Raw genomic sequence first — 21,779 nt, forward strand, 5'->3', positions numbered from 1 at the left:
AGGTCCAACTCTCACAACCGTAAATGACTACTGGAAAGACCATAGGCCACTGGCACCTCTGTAAGTAAGCACTCCTTTGTCAGAGGACCTCTGAATCAGGCTGACTGTTTTCCTGCATAGATCCTGTCCCAGATGGAGACTCAGAAAAAATGGACAGTGGATGGGAAGAGGGCCAAAGTAACATGGATGGCACAGGCCTATTTGATCATTGGGAGAAAGTCTAGACCTCGGGGGGCTTCCAGTGAAGCTAGGGAGAGAAGGCAGATCACCAGCTACCTTAGGGCCCAGAGCTTTTCTGGGGAGGTGTCTGCATGCCTGGAGATGGTGGTCTCACCGTCTAGGTCCTGGCTCCTGCCTTGTGTCTCCTGTTGGGAGAATGTATGGACTCCCAGGGGTAGCAGGTGGGGTGAAAGGACCCTGTACTCACAGCCCCCTCCTCTCCTGCACTCCAGGAGCAGAAGCCTCTCTACCCTCTGCCTCTACACCTGCCTTTCAGGATTCCCGCCTCTCCTGATGGTGGGGACAAGTCCCTTCTCCCCCGACTCCATGGCTCTGAACCCCAGGCTCCCCCTTCCTCTCTAGAGAACTCCCCTCTCTTCCCCTTCCATCTCCCTCTTTCCTGCCTCCTGCCCATCTGCCCTGAGAAGGTTTTTAACTCTTTCCCATTTAAAAAAGAAATCAAAACCACCCCAGACCCCAGGCCCGCTCCACCTCTGCCCTATTTCTCCTTGTGTCTTCACAGTCAACCTTCTTGCCAGACTCCTCCTCCACTCCCGCCCTGCGCCATGGCATTCAAGCCTAGGCTGTGTTGCAATCAGCAGAAGTCACCTACTCCTGCAACCAGTGGGTTATTTCCACCTAAGTTAGGCCTGATTCAAGGTCCTCCCTGTGCAAATATCATCACCTTCCCTTGCGGTTTTCCACTCTTGTACTCTGTGATCCAACCAGCTTGTACTGTGTGGGCTCCCCCAGGGTGCCACGCACCCTCCTGGCATATGCTATTCCTTTTGCTTGTACTACTTACACTCCATTCCTCCTCCTTCCTCTTTGCTGGGGGTTTCTGCTTAGATGTCCCTGCCTCAGAGAAGACCTTCCTGATGCCTACCCGCAGACTCAGGTAAGGCTTGCCCCTCTGTGGGCCCCATGTGTGTGCTAAGTCACTTCAGTCGTGTCCGACTCTTTGCAACCCTATGAACCATAACCCGCCAGGCTCCTCTGTCTATGGGATTCTCCAGGCAAGAACACTGGAGTGGGTTGCCATGCCCACCTTCAGGGGATCTTCCTGACCCAGGGATCTGACCCAGGGATCTAACCCATGTCCCTTACGTCTCCTGTCTTGGCTGGTGGGGCGGAGGGGGTGGGGAGTGATTCTTTACCACCAGCACCACCTGGGAAGCCCTGTGGGCCCTATCGTCCCCTCTATTTCCCTGAGACACAGGCCCCAGGATGAGGGACTTGCCCCAAGATGGTCCGCAAGCATCACCAGGCCATGAACTTCCTGAGGTCAGAGACGTGCCTGGTCTCTGTTCCATTCCCAGCCCCTAGCCTAATGCATAGCTCCAGGGGGTACTCAACTCTCTGCTCTAGAGGGATGCACAGACAAACGCGCTGACCTCCTCTGTGTGTGGGTGTGGGACAGTCATGGAGCTCAGCAGCTCCGGAGGGCAGTGTGGGAGGCTGGCCATTTTAACCACAGAGCTGTCCAGCAAAAGGACTGACAGCCCAAGGCAGTGACTGGATGATTCCAACTGGGCTTTCCAGGGTAAAGTCTGGCCTTTGATGGGAAGCATGGACTAGAAGACCCTGCAGTGGCCTGAAACTAACACTCAATATCTCCAACTGGTATGGAACTGGGACCCTTGCCTGTGGGTCCCCCAGACATGGACAGGCACCACAGGAGACAGTGGGGAGACCACTCCAGAATCTTGGAAGAGCAGGTAGGGTGGGGGCTCGAGTCAGGATCACACTCCCATCACCACAAGAGGGCGCCCTGGGTTTAGACTTGCCCTGAGCCTGCAGGGGGACTGGGAGGCTTACCTGATCTGAGGGAGGCAAGGGCTCACTGAGGAATGGCTCTGCAGAAGATGTGATTAGAGTAGCCAGACCCTGGACCGATGCTGGCCCCAAGGTCAAAAGAGTTCATTGGAGATCAGAGTTGTTAGGCTCTTTTAAAATTAAACACATATATTATGATCTATTATTTGAGAACTTCAAGAGCAAAGCGGGCAATAAGTTTGTGTGTACTCCCCCTAGATGGGGGTGGGGGTGGGGGCGAGGGGGTGGGACTCAGCAGGGGTTGGGGTTCAGCACTGGGGCTATCAGGGGCAGGGAACAGCTATGTCCTGACCACCATGGCCTCTCCTGTCCACTTCCCAGGAAAGCTGCTTCCCAGAGCACCTCTCCCTCTGTCACCCCGACACTAACCCTCTCCATCCCCATCTCCATCCCCATTCTGCCAATATGCCTCCTGGCAATGGTGCCATCAGATGAACTCTAGGCCTGATTTTAAAAGAGGCCCACCCAGGATTTCTTCCTGGCCTCTGTCTTCCTTCCATTTGCTCCTGTGGGAAGCCTGAGCTGAATCTTGTTCCCTCTGTTCACCCCAAGGCAGGGGGCTGACCCCCCACCCCACACCCTTATACTCCGGGCCCTACAGCCCATCTGGCAGACAGAAAGAACGAGATGAGACTTGTTACTTGGTGGCCTTCCAGGCTGCCTGGCTTCTCCACCCTTCTCCCAGTCCTGACAACTCAATCCAGCTGACACGACAGGAAATGAGAGTGAGCTGGAGGCCTGCGGCCAAGGAGTCCACTTTGCTGAGGTGGGGAACAGGGCTGTGGTCCCACCTCCCTCCCCAAGCACCTTCTCCAGGGGTAAAGCTTGTTTCCAGAAATGTGTCTGGAAGGGTAGACTTAACTCCCAGAGCCTTCTGTCCTTGAAGCAAAAGAAGTTGACAGCTTGCTCAAGTAGAAATGGGGCTGGGGGGCTAGTGACTTCCTGGAGGTGCAGCCGAGGGGATCAAACGTCACCCCAGGAGGACCAGAAGGACCCCAGGAGGGATCCAAGTTGATCACAGTTTGGGAACAACAGGATCTTGGAGCAAAGATTTGGCTGCTTTCTGAAAAAGCCCTCCAGCTGTTGAGAGGGTGGGGGTAAAGGAGGAAGGGTGGTCATTTGCATAAAATTTACATGTGATTTGCATGTGGTGCTTTTGATGTCCAAAGGCACTGAAATTTCCTGTCCTTGCTTCTTTTCCCTTTTCTTTCCTCTGTTCCTTTCCAACCTCCAGGCAACTCCCTATCTCTCTCCTCTCCCCACAGCTTTTTCTCTTCCACACTAAACAGAGGAATGGAGTGAGTATTAGGCCCCAGGGGCTGGGGCCTACCACCTGCCATCTTCCCAGAACTCAGAGAACTGATTTCATGGAGACTCATGAGCGTTCCATAGAAGCACTCACAGTCTCCACGAAGGAGGGAGGGACAAAGGGGTCTTTTGCACTCCTGTTCCAGTTCATCTAGCGGAAATGATCATCAAGCAAGTCAGAAAGGGAAGGAACAAAACTTGTCCAACACTGCCCCTCGCCCCACCCAACTTTCAAAGGCCCAGGAAGAACATGTGAAGAAGGAAGAGAGAGAAGAGAGGGTCTCTGTTCTTCCTGTACTTGCTGTGTGACCTTGGGCAAGTCCTGTGTGTGTGCGTGCCCAGTCACATAGCTAAGTCCACCTCTTTGTGGCCCCAGGGACTGTAGCCCGCCAGGCTCTTCTGTCCATGGGGTTTCCCAGGCAAGAATACTGGAGTGGGTAGCCATTTCCTTCTCCAAGCGACCTTCCCAACCCAAGGATTGAATCTGCGTCTCCTGTGTCTCCTGCTTTGGCAAGTGGATTTTTTACCACTGAGCCACCTGGAAAGCCTGGACAAGTCTTCCCAACTTGTGGACATCGGAGAGGTTCCTCAAGGTCCATCATATGATTATTTCTATGTTCCTGCCACCTTGAGTGATATGATCATAGAAGAGAAGAGAAGAGGAGACAGGCTCAGACATTGGACAGCAGGATTAAAAGTACCAGCTTTGGAGTCGGGCAGACCTAGTCTAAATTTCTACTCTCCCTTCTCCTAGCTATATTAATCCCCCTGAACTTCAGTTTCCTCATCTATAAAAGAAACCTAAAAATTGCATGCTTCTCCTAAAGGTATGCTAAGTAAGAAGGCATATGCCCAGCATGGAGAACTTCCTTGGCATATAGGAAGTGCTCAGTCAATATTTATTGAATGAATGAGTAAATGAATAATGATGAAGTCCTATCTGCCACCTCTCCCCCACCCTCCCATCCTCCATCCAAACTCCCTTCCCGCACACAATCTCCCCTCCCATGGTCTGGAACCCACAGTTGTCCTTCCAACTATTAACCTATAAGGCCCCATCTCTTCCCCAGTGGCCCCATCCCCAGGAGTTCCACCCGTCCCAACCCCAGGACCCCAGAATCCTAGGCTGCTAGAGCTGGAAGTCACTTAGAAGTCATTAGGTACATGTTCCTCTGGCTTCTGGAAAAGTGAAGCCCTGGAAAGAAATGTAACTTTGCACATAGAAAAGAGACATAGGCTCCAGATAATGATGGTCAGAGAATCAGACCCCTGGTGCACATGGCTATGCAAATAGTATGCAAATAGAGACATGGAAATCGCAAGCACACACAGGTATATAAACTATGTGCAGGCATTTTTCTAGGATGACGGTAGGTGAAGTGCAGTTGTAGATAAGCAATGGCCTCAGGTTTGGGGCCAAACCTGAAGTGGAGGAGGGGAGGAAAAGGAGAGGAAAGAGAAGGGAAGGAAGGGACAGGCTGGCAGTATCCTGAGGCAGATGGGGGAGGGGACATCCCTGGGTTCACTAGGCCTCCAAAAAGCTACTGGTCTCTTTCCTCTGCCAGAAGAAACAGGAAGAAAGTCTCCTGCCTTCTTGCCAAGGGTGGGGAGAGGAGAGGAAGGTGCGACTGGGGGAGAGTGGTTGTATGGACCCAAAGAAGTGCTTATTAAACACTTCCTATCACTGCAGGGCCACTGTAGCACCCACTGAGCCCTTTCTGACTCCTGTCATGTACCCTACATGGTGTTTGGTGCTGTGGGGAAGACAATCAGTTAACAACCAGGAGGAAGAATAAGAAAAGCCCCACAGAACTGGCCACAAGAGCTATTAGGAACATTGAAATGTTGTGGTAATTTAATAACAGATCAGGTAACTTCTAACTTCAGAAAGGAGGTGGCATCTGAATTATGTACAGAGGGAATAGAGTGTAGAGCTTTCAAATAGGAGCCCTGTTACTTACTGGCTGGGTAACTTTGGGCAAGCTAAACCCTCTAAACCTCATTTTCCCCACCTGTAAAATGGAAATATAACAGTCCAGTGTGTTAGGGTGTAGTTGTTATGAGGACTAAACAAGATCAAGTGCCTTTAAAGTGCTGGTTAGCACACTGCCTGACACACACTGAAAGCTCAATAAATGCTGGATGTTATGATGGGGATTATGGGAGTGGATGGCGGGTGGATATACCAACTGGAAAAAATACTGCAAACAATGCACAGAGGCAGAAAAGTCCAAGATCTGTTCTGTAAGCAGCTTGATAGGGAGACCTGCCTGGAAGGTAAGGTGAGGAATGCTTCTGCTGGGGGCACCCAGCTTCCTGGGCCTATAGGCAGGTCGTCTCTTGACCTTGGCATCTCTTACTGGGATCTGAAGAGTGGAGCAGAAGAGCAGGGGAGCTCAGAGGATGAGTCTATGATGGGTGCTGGAGAGAGCATGGAGTGGGAGTCCAGAGACCTACCCCTGGCCAGGATCCTACCCCCAGCCAGACTGTTCCATCACTAGGGTATTGTGTTGCCTTTGGACAAGTCACTTCCCAGCTCTGTACGTGAGGGAGGTGGCTGCTCCCACAGCCCCGGTCACTCAGTAAATAATTTTCACATCATCCTCTCAAAGAACCTCACAGCAACCTGGAACCTGATAGAGCAGGCAAGAGACAGAATCTTTACCTAGAAGACGTGATAATTAGCTGGGCCCCATCCAGGTCCCAGGAGGAGATGAGGATGCATGGGGACTTAGGTGAGCTTGGGCACCTGCTAAGTTCCTATCATTAGATGCAGTTAAGATTAGCACCTGTCCCATTTTATGGGTGAGTAAGCTGAGTTCAGGGAGGTGATGAGCCTACTCTCTGTTACACGGCCGGCAAGCGGCTGAGAGGTAGAATTCCAACTCTAGATTCTTTCCAGCACACTCTGTGGCTTCTCCAGACACTCCAAAACTCCTCGAAGGGCTGGGGCATCTGTCCAGACGACAGCTCAGGCCCCCGCTGGTTAATCCTCCAGGGGTTCCTCAATAAGGCGAGCCGGACCGGGAGCCTGGGTCGCCCGGGACAGGTGTTCCGCAGGGTCGGGACCGCCCCGGCAGCACGGACTGCCCCCTCCGCCGGCCCCGGCTCCCCGAATGCAAATCGCTGCTTTGCCTGGGCCCGGGGCCAGGCGCGGGGACCCTGCCAGGGGGCGTGGCCCGCGGCCGCCGCCCGCCGCGCGGCGTGCTCACCTGGGGAGTGTGGCAATCCCGCCGCGCCGAGTGCTGCCCGGGCGGCCGAGAGCGAGCAGCCGAGCGCGCGACGGCGGCGGCGACGGCTCCGGCGGCGGCTCCCGCGGCGGTGGCGGCCGGGGGCAGGAGGCAGGAGACCCTGGCTTCCCCCGGGGCCCGGCTGGGGCAGACGCGAGGGGCCTGGGGGGGCGCTGGCTTTGGCCCCTCCTGGGGCAGGATGGTGAATCTGGAACCCATGCACCCAGGTGAGGGGCGGAGAGCACGCGCTCTGACAGGTGTCCCTGCGTGCGGGAAGGGGCGAAGGACAGGGGCGCCGCTCTCGGGGGTCTTGCTCCCCTGAGGCCAGGAGAGGGCGGTGTGGCCAGCGGGTCGCCCAGGGCGGGCGGGCGCCGGGAATGTCTGGGGGGCTTGGGGGAAGAATGCAGGTGGGGGCTACAGCGTGGGGGTGGCAGGGCTTCTGAAGGCTCGCAGCACCCCAAGAGCCACAGCTTGTGGGACCTGGGCGCTGGGCTGTCCTAGGCTCGGGGAAGTTGCCCTGTTCACTTATTGCAGAAGTGTGGCTCACTGGCTCAACCAGGGGTGTGGACCTGGGAGCGCAGAAGTGAGGGAAGTGCTTGTATCCACATGTTGGTGTTTGGTGTCCCCGGCATTTATATGAAGTGGAGGCCAAATGGACATTTGTGCCGTCTAAGGGTGCCTAGGAGAAGCGAACAGAGCTGGGCATTTACAGAGGCACAACCAGGGCAGCTGCTTCGGCGCACGTGTATTGATTAGGGCTTAGGGAAGTACGGCTTGCGAATATCAGAGGGGAGTCTACCTGTCCTCAGGTATGTTGGGAGAGAAGGTGGAGCAGACCCCATGGATGAAGGTGTACCTGCTCCCCAGCTGTGTGGATCTAGGTGACCTTATAGGCTGATGCACGGCGGGGTTGGGGAGTCCATGTGCAGGGGCTGGGCCGGAGCTCTGTGGGACCCTACCGGAGGAGCAGCCTGCTCAGGGCTCTGTGGGAAGTCCTTCTATCTCTCTGAGAGGGGGTGTGAGAGATACATCAGCAGTGGGTGTATGGCGGGGGAGACCCAGGGGTACCCAGTTCCTGTATTCTTTGTTCTATGTCCCATAGATTTAGATTCCAAGCTCTCCTCTCCCCAGGGGTGGGAACCTAGGCCATAGAAATACTCTTCTGGGAGTCAGTTTCCCCTGCATGAAAGGTCTGTGGGCATGGAGTGAACCAAGGCCCTCTCCATTCACCACGCTGATCCCTCCTTCCCCATCCAGGGGAGGACAGGGGCTCCTAATACCAGAGGCTGGACTTGGTGCTGGAGTGGGCCTTCTGGGGGTCTGAGGGCCTGAGCAGAGAAGGACTCCAGGTGAAGAAGGCTGATCCTGGTTTGGCCATTTCAAACCAGCGACTTGCCTCTCAAAAGGGGCAACACCCAATGCATGGCCTTTATTAAGGACTGCAGGGCTGTTGGTGGGAATTTTGTTACCTGGCTTTCTGGAGGAAGAATGGAGGGAGCAATTCTCAAGACCCAACCCAAGGAGCAGGGCAGGCTGGAGAGTTTGGCCCTTCCTGGAGTGGCCAGTCCTGAAATCAAGCAGCAGTGGATGCACGGAGGAGACTCGGGGACCCCAGTTTCCCCAGACATAGTCCTGGTGCGGCTGAGAGAAAGCCAGCTGACAGTGAGGTGTTAACTCTGAGTGGATCCCTGGGCACCAGGACGTGCCAGGAAGGGCTCGGTGAGGCGGAAGGAACCATCCAATTGGGTATCATCCAATGTTTGGGGAAAGTCCATTTCCAGATCCTGAAGCACCAATATGGAGCTGTATGTGGCCAGGAGCCCATCCTGGGCTCTCGTTCCTTCACTTCCCACCAAGAAGGCCTCGGCACACGCGGGGAGCAAGACCTCAGGAAGATCAGAGACTTCTTGGGGGTTTTCTACCTCGTTGTCTTCTGGAAGCTCCTGCTCTGGGGGAAGTAGGGGGAGGGGGAACCCTGCAACCCAGCAGGGAGGCCACCTGAGGGTGAAGAGGATCTTGCCGAGAGTCCTAGAGGGTGAGGCTGAGGTGAGGAGGCCGAGCCCTCCTTGCCTGGCCTGGGAGGAAGCTCCAGGCTGATGCTTATCAGAAGCCTGGCACCTCCCCCAGCTCTGTCCCCTGCAGGCAGACACCAAGGGGCGCTGCCTCCTCAGGTGGGGTCTGCGTCCACCCGGGCAACCTGAGTCATCTCTCTACATCTGCTTGCTGCCACTCCCCAGCCCACTTCTTCAGCCTGTCTCCCCTTGGGGCTGTCCAGCCTTCCTGTGAGGTTTCTTGGCCCCTTTGTGGTGTCCGGTTCCCCTTCGACAGCACCTCAAAGGGATCGCTCAGTTTGGGACTTTCTGTGAAGCCTCTCTGACTGGGTCTCCATTTGAGGGTTCCCTTTGCTGGGTCTTCTCAGTGGGCTTCTTACTCCAAGGTCGTCTTTTTAGGGTCTTTCATTGAGGGCCCTGCTGTGGGGTCTCTGAGGGAGGGTCCATCTATGGAGTGTCTCCCCGTGGGCCCCTCTCTAGGGTCTCTCAGTTCAGGATCCTCTTTGCGGAAATTTGGTCTCTCTCTCTCTTTTTTAGTTATTTATATATTTATTTGGCTGTGTTGGGTCTTAGTTGTGGCACTTAGGGTCTTTCATTGCAGAACATGGACTCTCTAGTTGTGATGTGCAGACTTAGTTGCTCCATGGCATGTGGGATTTTAGTTCCCTGACCGGGGGTCGAACCCCTGCCCCCTGCATTGCAAGCTGGACTCTTTTATATATATAGGAGTATAGACCATAAAAATGTGATAGTTTCAGGTGGACAGCAGGGGTTCAGCCATACATACACATGTATCCATTCCTCCCCTCCCATTCAGGCTGGCAAGACGGATTCTTAACTCCTGGACCACCAGGAAAATCCTGAAATCTGGTCTCTTTTGAACCCTATTTTTTCCCTCCCAGTGATCCTGCATCCTGTGGATACTTTATAAACAGCACTTGCCCTGCGAATTCCCAATCTGAGCCCTTGGGGATTCCTCCTGCACTGATTTACTACAACATTTTGGGGTGGGGTCTGGAGGGGGAGTGGGAGCACACAAAGTAGGGTGTTGATTACCCAGAAGCCCCCCACTCAGCAGCTCCGTGAGCATGTCAGCCCCTGTGCCAGCCCGTCTTTTCGCTCTGATAACCTGGGTGCCAGCCATGATCCAGGTCTGCCTGGGGCCTCAGCACTTTGTATTTTGTAGAATGCCTCTCCTTCGACACAAATACCCAAGCATGCATGAGGCCACCAGACACAGGGCGCCCCAGCCAAAGAGGGGCTGCTCCCTCCCAGGCCCCAAACAGGTGGAGGGGTAGACAAGAGTCAGACAGAGGGCTTCCCTGGGGGCGCAGTTAAGAACCTGCCTGCCAGTGCAGGGGACAGGGATTTGATACCTGGTTCGTGAAGATCCCACATGCCTGAGGGCAACTAAGCTCGTGCACCCCAACCACTGAAGCCCACTCGCCTTAGAGCCTGTGCTCCTCAGTAAGAGAATCCTCCACAATGAGAAGCCTGCACACCCAGCAACTAGAGAGCAGTACCCACTTTCCGAAACTAGAGAAATTTGATGTGCAGCAACAAAGACCCAGTGTAGCTTAAAAAAAAAAAAAAAAAAAAAAGAGGCAAAAACATCAGGCAGAAGAGACAGAGGAGACAGTGGAATTCAGCCTAAGGGGGACACTTGGTTAGTCCCAGGGCACCTCTTGTTTTGCCTCTTTCCTCACTGTGAGCTGTTCTCATCAGGGTTGGGAAAGAAGATTCAAGTCTCACAGACTGATACCAGTTATGGCTCAGGACCCCAGGGTTGGAAGGTCTCATGAGAGGGTGTGCCTTTCTCTTGAAGTGTAGGCGAGAGTTGTCTCCTCCACACAAGAGTTGGAGACATGGCTAGCTTAGAAGTAGGACTGATAGGCCCCTTGAATTGCTTCTGGGAGACGTGCCCCCAGCAGTAGGTGTGGGAGGGAGAAGTCAGGAGGAGCTCCAGTCCCTTCCCAAGAGTTGAAGATGGACCGTAGGAGAGAGGGGAGTGGACCTTTTGCTTTCCCAGCGCCGCCTGGGCCCAGGAGGTCCAGGACACTGTGGGCTCTCAGCCCGCAGCCTGGGGAAGTGCTGCCCCTTGGACTCTGCTCCTACAGGTTCACACACACACATCCTGGTTCACCGATGTGTCAGGAGGGGCTGCTGCTGGGTCATGCCAAGGCATCAGGAGGGCAAGGCCAGCAGCCAACACCTCGCCCCAGCTTCAGAGAATGACGGCGCCAGTGAGGCAGATGAGGGGCTGTCTGGTATCTGGGTTCTTACACAGAGCAGCTGAGCCTCCCCAGGGAAGGGAGTGATGGCAAGGAGCCTCCTCAGTGCCAACTGAGATAAGAACAGCAGAGAAGCCTGGCCCCACCCCACGCCTCCCCCACTCACCTCCGGCAAGTGTTGTCCGACAGGCAAAGGGTTACGGCGTCTCGGGGAGTTTCGGTGTTGGCCCATTTTTAGGCTGAGACCCAAGAGCTCATTCTGCCCATCAGCCTCAGCCTCCTACCCAACAGGAACAGGTTCTCAGTATCTTAGCATCCTATGGCACTTAAGGGCTTTTACAGATCATCTCAGCCTGCCCCTCCATGCAGACCCACATCTCTGTCCAATCGCAGGGTATCACGATGTTGCTCCCATGATGGGTACATCGAACGAGTAGATGTCCTGGTAGAGTGTGGAGCCTTTGACTCCTTCAAAAGTTATTTTTCGATATGATAGGACTACTAAATAGTAGTAATAACTAAAAAGTTATTTTTCGATAGGACTACCTTTTAATGCTAATTTAAAAGGTCAGAGAGATGGCTTTGCGATAGATTTAAAGATGGTGCAGGGAATGGGTTTTAGAGGAGAGTCTGGGTTACAGGCATAAAATTACAGTTGAGCTAAAAAGTTACCCTTCTTAAACGTCAGAAGTTTGAAATAAGTTGATTCAGAATACTTGGTTATCATCCCAGCCTTACTACTACTTAAACTCTTCCTGTTCCCGTGAGCATTTTTCTAACAAAGTCAGAATTTGGAGAATGCAGATGCCTTTCCACGTAAAGGACGAATTATGATAGTGCTGAGACAGAAAACCAAAGCTGTTTACTGTAATGGGAGAAGGGGACCCCCATTGAAGCCTAAGTATCTGGTTAGTTCATTCATTTATTACGTGCTTTCTTTGTGCCAAGTGCTGTGCCAGGCTGTTTTCATTCAATATCTTACTTGCTCATCACAATAACTCTGGGAAGTATCATTTCTTTCCTTTTCTTTTTTTTTTTTTTCAGCTGAGAAAACAGGTTCACATGTGTGGCCAGGATTCCCCCTGCTAGTTAGGATGGCACTGGGATTAAATCCAGGTCTGTCTGTCTGCTGTCAAAATCTGTACTCTGCATTCCCCGGACTGCTGAAGCAGATTTAAAAGCCCAATGAGGGTGAGAACTCACCCCCTCCACCAGCTTCCTCATCAGTCTCTGGCTTTTTCTCAGCACTGTTGAGAATCCCTATGGGGGAGTGTGACTGAGCCTGTCTGTGGCAGGCAATGCCCAGCTCAAGGTGCCCAGCTCAAGGGTGGGACTTCATTGGTGGGACAAAGCAAAGCCCGTTTCCCCACTGGAGCAGAAAGTGAGGACTAGCAGAAATCCTTTGCAGGCGTGTCCAGGTGGCCCACACTAGTTACGCTGCAGATTTATGCATGACAGATTGTACAGAAAGTTTCAAACTGCAGCAGGAAGGACTTTGGTTAGGCTCGCGAAATGCTTTCTCAAGTGTCATGCACTGAGAGGGGTGTTGGGTGTGGTTGCAGGGTTTCCCCTTGAGGTCTGTAACCACACAGGACAGCGTGGATGTCTGAGGCGGGCTATACCGAGCTCCACGTATTTATCTGGGAGTGGTCACTTAGGCTGATCTCAAAAATACTCCTCAAACTCCAGTGGCTCCTAAAGTTGCTTACACCCTCCCCTGCTGCTGGGGTGTTCCAAGGTCTGGAGAGCCTCGGGACTCCCCATCTCTGTCTTGCTTGGCGTGACAGTCACCCCTTCTGCATTGCGGTCACTGCTACCCCTGGGACCACAATTTAAATCTCTGCCAGAGCCACACACGTCATTGCCCTAAACTAAATAAATAAATGAGTTTCTTCCCACTTTTCCCCCGGGGGGAGGTCAACCCTTCTCCCTCATCCTGATCCTCTCCAGACCTCAGGCATCCAGACTGCCAACTGCCTGATTACCTGATGCAAATGAAGATGGCCTGCTTACCCGACATTGGCTGGGGAGCTGGGTATGCAAACTGGCTCACCCAGACTTTATCAGATTTGAAAGAGTTAAAATGCTGCCCCAGAGAAGAGGGTGGGGGTAAGGTGGGGGGGGGGGGGTCAACCCAATTTGAATAAAATATTCTTCTGTCTTTAACGGCTCCAGTATTTGAGTGGTTTAATAAGGAGAGGAGTCTAGAGAAAGAGAGTTAGTTCAAAGTTACATCTTTTTTTCTCTCTGTGCACCCTGGAGGAGACTTAGGGGCCTCTTAGGTAGTGGCAGCTGTCTGTTGTGGGTAAATGTTTAATTTATTGAAATGAAGCAGGGCAGACAGGCCAGACCAGCAGCACCTGGGGACTGAGACGGGGGGCCTTGTGTAGGCCTTCTCTCACTGTGAGGCACTGACCCGCTCACCGCCCCTCTCTTACTAAGAACTGCAAATGTTGAAGGAGTAGGAGAGAAGGTAAGGATTCCCAAAGAGGGCCACACAGATACTAGGGTTTGCTCCCTAGACAGTGGGCTGACCTCTGAGAATCAGACAGAGAACAGAGGCAGGACTGGGAGAGAAAGATGAGAAGGGCAGGCCTTGGTTCAAGGGTACTCTTACCTCCCAGGTTAGAGTTATTATGGTGGGGGTGGGGGGCAGGGTGGGAGATGGATTTCTTATGCTCCTTTAAAAATTACTTACATTCTCCAGATCCCAAATGAAATGAGGATGAAGAATGGAAGGCATTCTCCCCCATGCTCCACCCACCCTCTGTTGTACCCTTCCCCTTGTTTAAATTTTTAACCAGCTGAGCCTGGTGATGGAAGGTAGTGGCAACGAATGCTACAAAATGGGAGAGACCCTACAGTAGCCCAGGAAAGGGGGGAAAGGAGGCTAGCCTGAGAGAAGAGTACATGTGCCCCCAAGCTTATGAATATTCTAATAGTTGTATGTTCAGGAATCAGGAATTTGAAAGTCTGATGGTTGTTGTAATTACACATTCATCTTCACTGTTTAGTTACAGCCACATATGTCAGAGCAAGAAAAATTGTGACCTGTTATTAAAATCAGTTGTGTTTTCCCTGCAGATGTCAAGATGAGTGGGGACGTAGCAGATTCTACAGATGCTCGAAGTGCTCTCAGCCAGGTGGACACAGGTAAGGGTCTTCTCTTCTGGGGACGGAAACAGAAAAGCAAGGGCGAGAGAGGGTTATTGGAATTCATCAAATCATGAATCTCTTATTCATTTCATGTATCCTTTCTGGCTTGGTCTTTCAGCCAATCAGACCCAAAGGCTGAGTCAGGAAATGAAGAGGTTCCCTAGAGATGGGGGTATGACCCTGGAGCCTTTGAACAGTAGACATTGGTCTACAGTAGAACAAAGTCTCTGGAACTAGGCTAGGATAGGGCCTTAGATCCTTAGAAACAAACAAGTGAGGGAGGAGATTCACTTCTCCTTCTCCCCTCCACCTTTTTTTCTTTTTGTGACTGCACCATGCAGCATATGGGATTATTAGTCCCCGTACCAGGGATCGAACCCACACTCTCTGCTGTGGAAGCTTGGCATCTTAACCACTGGACCCCCAGGAACGTTCTGAGATTCACTTCTTCATTTGCCATTCCAAGACCCCTAGAAACAGCAGGCTGTGTTCCCAGCTGCTACTGGCTGATGGAAGGCAAAACCTGTCTTTGGTAAATGGGAACTAAGGCCTTTTAACCCCAGATTTCTCAATAATCCTACTCAAGGATCTAACCAAAGAGGCCCATGTACCAGTGTTTGTCTTCCAAATTACATGCATGTGGGTGGTAAATAGACCCAGAAAGGAAGGCTTAGTGCCTGGAGATGATTTTGCTTTGTGAATAAGAGAAAAAGAACAGAAAAGAATTGAGAAGAAAGTTTCATAGCTCCCTGCTTTTAACTCTGACGTCCTTACTTTGAAAGCTCCATATAATTAAAAAGAACTTAAAGAAAGATGAGTATAAATTGTAACACCACCAAATAACTTTAATAGCATCCCAACAAGACCTCAATTAGTCTTTCATCTAGATCATTAGAGGCGTAAAAATTAGAAGTGGAAGAGAATCGATGTCCCCCAGAGCTAAAATCTTTTCCCAAGTCTTCAGGTGCAGTCTCATTCCATTCTTTTTTTTTTTCCCCTTTGGTATTTATTTGTTTGGCTGCACCGGATCTTAGTTGTGGTACATGGGATCCCATGGGTTCTGTAGGGTAGGCGGGCTGGCTTAGTTGCCTTGTGGCATGTGGGATCTTAGTTCCCAGACCAGAAATGGAACCCACGTCCCCTGCATTGGAAGGCAGATTCCTAACTACTAGACCACCAGAGAAGTCCCAGTCTAGTTCCATTCTTGAAGCTAAAAGGCTCTGGATCAGGGACAAGAAAACTGGGGGTCTTGTGGAGGCATCTGTAGGATATATTTACCATAAACTTTCCTGCCCACCCCCCTCCCCAGTTTAGTATTGATACTGTCTGTCTGCACAGGTGGTGGCACAGGTTTTATATTTTGCTTTGTGTCTGGGGACAGTTAAGTTAGGAGAGAGTGGGCCAATTACAACCATTGGTCAATTTTTTTATTAGCTGAGTATGTGTTACTATAGGGTCTATGGAGTGGGGCATCTGTTCTTCCCAGTTGTGAAGAAAATTGCCTTTAATCTCCAGAACTCGAGCAAGGCTTTCGAAGCAGTTCTCCTGAAGAGTATCAGGCCTGTCTCTGTTCTGAACTGTTCCCTAGAAAAAGGAGAGTCCAGAAGCCTTGTTTCAGGAGAAGCTGGGTCACCTTCCCCCTGTAGCAGGCTGGCTGGAGCCAACTCTGTTCATCTGGGCCAGGTATATTGTCCCAGGTATATGAGGACACAGTTAAGAAAGTGTCCATATGGGTGGAAGAGTGCACTTAGCAGGCTAGGTCTGGAACTCTGTTATTAGTTATGGGACCAAGTCAAGGTGCCTGTGTTGGGAGCGAGAAGGACCTATAATAAAACCCTGAAAAGTGAGCCAAGAGATGGAAGGAGTTCAGATCCTGAGTAGGGATTGGTTGTTTAGTTGCTCAGTCATGTCCAACCCTTTTACGACCCCATGGACTGTAGCCCGCCAGGCTTCTCTGTCCACAGGATTTCCCAGGCAAGACTACTGGAGTGGGTTGCCATTTCCTTTTCCAGGGGATCTTCCCAATCCAGAGATAGAACCCAAGTCTCCTGCATGGAAGGCAGATTCTTTACTGCTGAGCCTCCAGGGAAGTAAAGAATTCACCTGCCAATGCAGGAGCTACGGAAGACACAGGTTCGATTCCAGGTCAGGAAGATCCTTTGGAGAAGGGAATGGAAACTCACTCCAGTATTCTTGCCAGGATAATTCTGTGGACAGAAGAGCCTGGCGGGCTACAGCCCATAGTGTCCCGAAGAGTCAGACACGACTGAGTGGGATTAGGAAGGTTTATTTGTTACCGGCCATCTCCACAGTTCTGGCCTCCTGTCTGGGAGTGTAGGAGCTCACACAGACTAGGTTGTAGATTCAAGAATCTGAACATAAAAAAAAAAAAGAATCTGAACATAAACTGGATCTTTCAAATACAACTGTCATCCCAGTGACTTGTCAGTTCAAAATGTGACCTTAGACCACTTTGCTTCCCCAGGAGGCAGGAACAGATAACCTTTGAAGAGTATGGATTTAGAATCAAACAGATGTAGGGTAAAGAAAACAGCTCTGCTGCTTACTGGTTGTGTGATCTGATAAGTTAATTTAGTTTCATCTTTTTCTAAAATTTATTTTTGTCTATTGATTTGGCTACACTTAGTTGATGAGTTGATTACTGATTAGTTGCAGCATGTGGGATCTAGTTCCCTAATCAGGGATTGAACCCAGGCCCCCTGCATTGGGAACATGGAGTTTTAGCCACTGGACCACCAGGGAAGTCCCAGTTCATGTCTTTTAAAGGGGACAATTAATGTCCATCCTTAGAAAGTAGGTTGAGAGCTGGTGTGTTTAAAGCCATTAGCACAGTCATGACAGCTGTGGCCATCATTTCCTCAAATGACATCATTAAGGTTTTGTGATTCTGGGGTCTTCCCTGGTGGTCCAGCAGTTGGGACTCTGAATTTCCACTGCAAGAGGCGTGGGTTCAATCTTTGGTGGGGGAACTAAGATCCCACATGTCATGAGCCTGGCCAAAAAAAAAAAAAGATGCAATGTACATAATGAACCTTGCTGCTAAGAGTTTTGGAGCTGCAGGTAGCTAGAGTGCCCTTCACCCCTTCACTCAGGCCTCGAGGGTCAACCCTAGGTATTGATTCTGCTCCTTTCTTCCACCACTCAGGGAAGAATCTGTATGAGTCCTCCACTCCAAGGAGACCCTTTAGTCCATGTTGTCTGAAACACCTCTACCCCCAGATCCTTCACTTTTAGGGGCTCAGCTTGGTAGCTGGTAGCATCCATACTTGGGTGATTGTCAAATTACTGCATGTTTTTAAGGGCAAGAAAAAAAGAGGTAGCTAATTAAAGTAACCAAACTTCCTGGAAAGTCGTTCTGACTCATTTTTTATGAAGGAAAACTCATGGTGAGTCACAGTGGTTACCAACCTGGTTTAATGGCTTCCTTTGGATTTTTGAAAGGCGGATTCCCCTTCCAGGCAGTGCATGAATTAAGGGGTAGTTTGTCTCTGGGTTTTAAAGGAACTATAAACAAGGGTGACCTAGAAAGCCCCAGCTCCCAGAGAACACCCTCGGTGTTGTGTGAAATCCCCAAGGGGCACACGGTGGGAGCTGAGAAAGGGAAGTGAATTTCCCATTCATGCTGGCCAGACCGGCAAAGGAGAGCATTCTCCGGTCCAGACACAGACCTCCCTGGCTGTTAGAGACCTGGCAAGGCCGCTCATCCTTCCCTTTCCTGCGTCTGGGCAGACAGAGGTAAATTCAGAGTATCTTTGTGACCGCACGAAGGATCAGAGAAAGCTCCCGATCCCTTGTCCAGTGCTGTTTCCACAGCCTGCAGAAGACCAAGCTGTTTCTCTTGTTGCTGTTTTATCGCTCAGTCGTGTCTGACTCTTTGTGACCCTATGGACTATAGCCCACTAGTCTCCTCTGTCCATGGGATTTTCCCAGGCAAGAAATACTGGAGTGGGTTGCTGTTCCCTTCTCCAAAGCTGTTTCTAGGCTTCTGAACTTTTCTGAATCCCTCCTTTGAATCCCTGTTTTTACTTTTCCTTCAGTCTTGAGCTGACATCATTTTTTTTTTCTGTTCTCCCTTGAGTGGTTGATAAGAAAATAAGCTTACCCACACTTCAAAAGCCCCTGGCTCTGTAACTGACCAGCCCCAAGCACCCACGCAGCTGACCCTATGACTTTTGACCACACCGGTCATGATGTAGCCTCCAACACAACGGAGGACAGATGGGGTGGTCTTGGGAAAAAGAAGATAAAGACCAGTCACATCTCCGGAGCCTCCTTCCCGTACCCAGGCCCATGGAGCCAGCTGTAACTACATCACCTCATTTCATTCTTACAATCCACGTTTTTATCAATGAGGAAATTGTGACTCAGAATGAAAAACTAACTAGCCCAGGATCACACAGTTTCTAACCAGGAATCAACTCGGGCCTGCTTGATTCAGGCTGTTAACTCCCTGCAGATTACTGGGCAAATGTTTCCTACCTGGATGTTGATTTTCCTCCCCATTAAGGAGGATTTGGGGGCTTCTCAGTGTAAAGAATCAGGAGACAGGTGGGGAGGGTTGTTGATCCCTGGGCTGGGAAGATCCCCTGGAGTAGGCAAAGACAACCCACTGCAGTATTCTTGCCTAGGAAATCTGGTGGACAGTGGAGCCTGGCAGGGTACAGTCCACGGGGTTGCAAAGAGTCAGACACCACTGAGCGACTAAATAACAACAACAAAGGAGGGTTTGGGGCTGGATAATCTTTAAGGGCTGGATTTTTAAAGATGTGTACGCAACTCTGCTTTTCAAAAATTTCATTCATCGGTTCACACACCCACATGGTGCGTTTGTGTGTGGGCCTCCTCAGGCCCGAGCTGCCTGTCCACCCCATTGCCTCCCTCGGCCCCTACATCCCCTCCTTCCTTCATCCCTCTCGGCCCACTTTTCTCTGACTCCTCCAGCTGCCTTGCTGAGTTCAGGCTCCGATCTCTCCTCTGACTTCGCTGGCAGGTCCCCTTGTATCAGACCCTGGGTTCAGAAAGATGAAGAAACCGTCCCTGTCTTCAAGGAGCTTTTCTCCAGGACTTCATGGTGGAGTGGATAACAGAGGCAACTTATGTCTGCCAAGAGCACCTTGAACAAAGCATTTGGCCTTTACAACAGTTCTATGCAGCTAGATGGCACCATCCCACTTTGCCGATGGGGAAATTGAGGCTGGTTAGCCAACTTCCCCAAGGTTCTGAATCTAGCAAGTGATGTAATTAAACCTGGGTCTTCCTAGTGACTTTTTTTTTTTTTAATAATTTTATTTACTTATTTATCTTTGGCTGTGCTGGGTCTTCGCTGCTGCACAGGCTTTTCCCTAGTTGTAGAGAGCGGGAACTACTCTCTAGTTGTGTTGAGTGGGCTTCTGATCTTCGTGGCTTCTCTTGTTGCAGAGCACAGGCTCTAGGGCATGCAGACTTCTGTAGTAGCAGCTAGTGGGCTCAGTAGTTGCGGCTCTCTTTCTAGTGCCTCTTCACCTAAAGAAGGTGGTGGGAGGACTAGAGACCTTCATAGGGAACAGGGGACAGATGACACAAGAAAGTGGCAGCATCCATCAGAGAGATGTTCAAACAATGGCGGGTGGCTCCAGTCAAAGGGCCCAGAGGGGAGCCAAGCCCCTGCCGGGGGTGGGGGAACAGTCTCTTCCAAGAGACGGAAGCCCTGTCTGTAGCCAAAAGGTGCTTGCTGGGAAAGAGAGAAAGAGCTGGGGGTCCACTCACTCCCTTTGGTGAAGTGTGGAGGGTGGGGATCTGGCCGCAGGGAGAAGTGTCTCCTCTCTTCTCTCATCCAGCCTTACCAACGTACCAGCCCCAGCTCCTCACAGTCTGCAGGCTCAGCTGTCATCAGTGGGGTGAGGGGACTGCAGATCCCGAGGACAGCGGAGCAAATGCCTCGGCACTCCGTCCTGCTCAGAGATCTGGAGAGGAAGGACTCCGCGAGGGGAGCCCACGGGGAGGAGAAGGCAGACAAAGTAAAGGGGGCAGGGACTGGACTTCATGGGTCATGCCTTCCTGTTGCCCTTCTCGGCTGCAGTCACTTATCTGTGAGATGAAACGGCTCGCTGTGTCACATTCTCCAGAAGGACCAGCCAGGCAAGTTAGCTGTGTGGGGTCCCTTTGCAGAAAGTGTCTCCTCACTTACATCTGGGAACTTTTTTTTTTAATAATTAATTTGTATTGGAGCATAGGTGCTTTACAATGTGTTAATTTCTGCTGCTCGGCAAAGTGAGTCAGTTATGCACATGCATATTTCCCCTCTCTTTGGATTTCCTTCCCGTTTAGGTCACCACAGAGCACTGAGTAGAATTCCCTGTTCAGCAGCTTCCCATTCGGTTCAAACGTTCCATTCAGTCGCTCAGTCTTGTCCGACTCCTTGCGACCCCATGGACTGCAGCACGCCAGGCCTCCCTGTCCATCACCAACTCCCGGAGCTTACTCAAACTCATGTCCATCAAGTCAGTGATGTCATCCAAGCATCTCATCCTCTGTTGACCGCTTCTCCTCCCGCCTTCAAATCTTTCCCAGCATCAGGGTCTTTGTAGTGAGTCAGTTCTTCGCATCAGGTGGCCAAATTATTGGTGTTTCAGCTTCAGCATCAGTCCTTCCAATGAATATTCAGGATTGATTTCCTTTCGGATAGACTGGTTCAATCTCCTTGCTGTCCAAGAGACTCTCAGGAGTCTTCTCGAACACCACAGTTCAAAAACATCAATTCTTTTGTGCTCAGCTGTCTTTATAGCCCAACTCTCACATCCATATGTAACTACTGGAAAAACTGTAGCTTTGACTAGACAGACCTTTGTTGGCAAAGTAATGTCTCTGCTTTTTAATATGCTGTCTAGGTTGATCATATCTTTCCTGCCAAGGAATAAGCGTCTTTTAATTTCATGGCTGCACTCACCATCTGCAGTGATTTTGGAGCCCCCAAAATTAAAGTCTTTCACTGTTTCCGTTGTTTCCCCATCTATTTGCCACGAAGTGATGGGACCAGATGCCATGATCTTAGTTTTCTGAATATTGAGTTTTAAGCCAACTTTTTCACTCTCCTCTTTCACTTTCATCAAGAGGCTCTTTAGTTCTTCTTTGCTTTCTGGCATAAGGGTGGTGTCATATACATATCTGAGGTTATTGATATTTCTCCTGGAAATCTTGATTCCAGCTTATGCTTCATTCAGCCTGGGATTTTGCATGATGTACTCTGCATATAAGTTAAATAAGCAGGGTGATAATATGTAGCTTTGATGTACTCCTTTCCTAATCTGGAACCAGTCTTTTGTTCCATGTCCTATTCTAACTGTTGCTTCTTGACCTGCATACAGATTTCTCAGGAGGCAGGTCAGGTGGTCTGGTATTCCCATCTCTTTCAGAATTTTCCACAGTTTGTTGTGATCCACACAGTCAAAGGCTTTGGCATAGTCAATAAAGCAGAAGTAGATGTTTTTCTGGAACTCTCTTGCTTTTTCGATGATCCAACAGATGTTGGCAATTTGATTTCTGGTTCCTCTGACTTTTCTAAATCCAGCTTGAACATCTGGAATTTCCCGGTTCACGTACTGTTGAAGCCTGGCTTGGAGAATTTTGAGCATTACTTTACTAGCGTGTGAGATGAGTGCAATTGTGCCATGGTTTGAACATTCTTTGGCATTGCCTTTCTTTGGGATTGGAATGAAAACTGACTTTTTCCAGTCCCGTGGCCACTTCTG

The 21,779-nt window shown here is 50.9% G+C and overlaps 1 protein-coding gene across 5 annotated transcripts in view; it reads left to right on the plus strand.

Moving 5' to 3' along the window:
• The first annotated feature begins 929 nt into the window (after positions 1-929).
• POU2F3 (POU class 2 homeobox 3) overlaps positions 930-21,779 on the plus strand; it is a 90,402-nt gene continuing 69,552 nt past the window's right edge. For 2 of the 5 annotated variants that reach the window (XM_043482702.1, XM_043482704.1), the window contains exons 1-2: positions 930-1,117; positions 13,960-14,028. In XM_043482702.1, the coding sequence (XP_043338637.1) occupies positions 13,968-14,028 (61 nt within the window). In that variant the 5' untranslated portion in view covers positions 930-1,117; positions 13,960-13,967. Of the gene's footprint in view, positions 1,118-6,606; positions 6,821-13,234; positions 13,349-13,959; positions 14,029-21,779 lie in introns of those variants that run through there. The other 3 variants (XM_043482700.1, XM_043482703.1, XM_043482701.1) reach the window with 2 other exon arrangements.

Source organism: Cervus canadensis, chromosome 11 (genome assembly GCF_019320065.1).
Source record: "Cervus canadensis isolate Bull #8, Minnesota chromosome 11, ASM1932006v1, whole genome shotgun sequence".
Classification (NCBI taxonomy): Eukaryota; Metazoa; Chordata; class Mammalia; order Artiodactyla; family Cervidae; genus Cervus; species Cervus canadensis.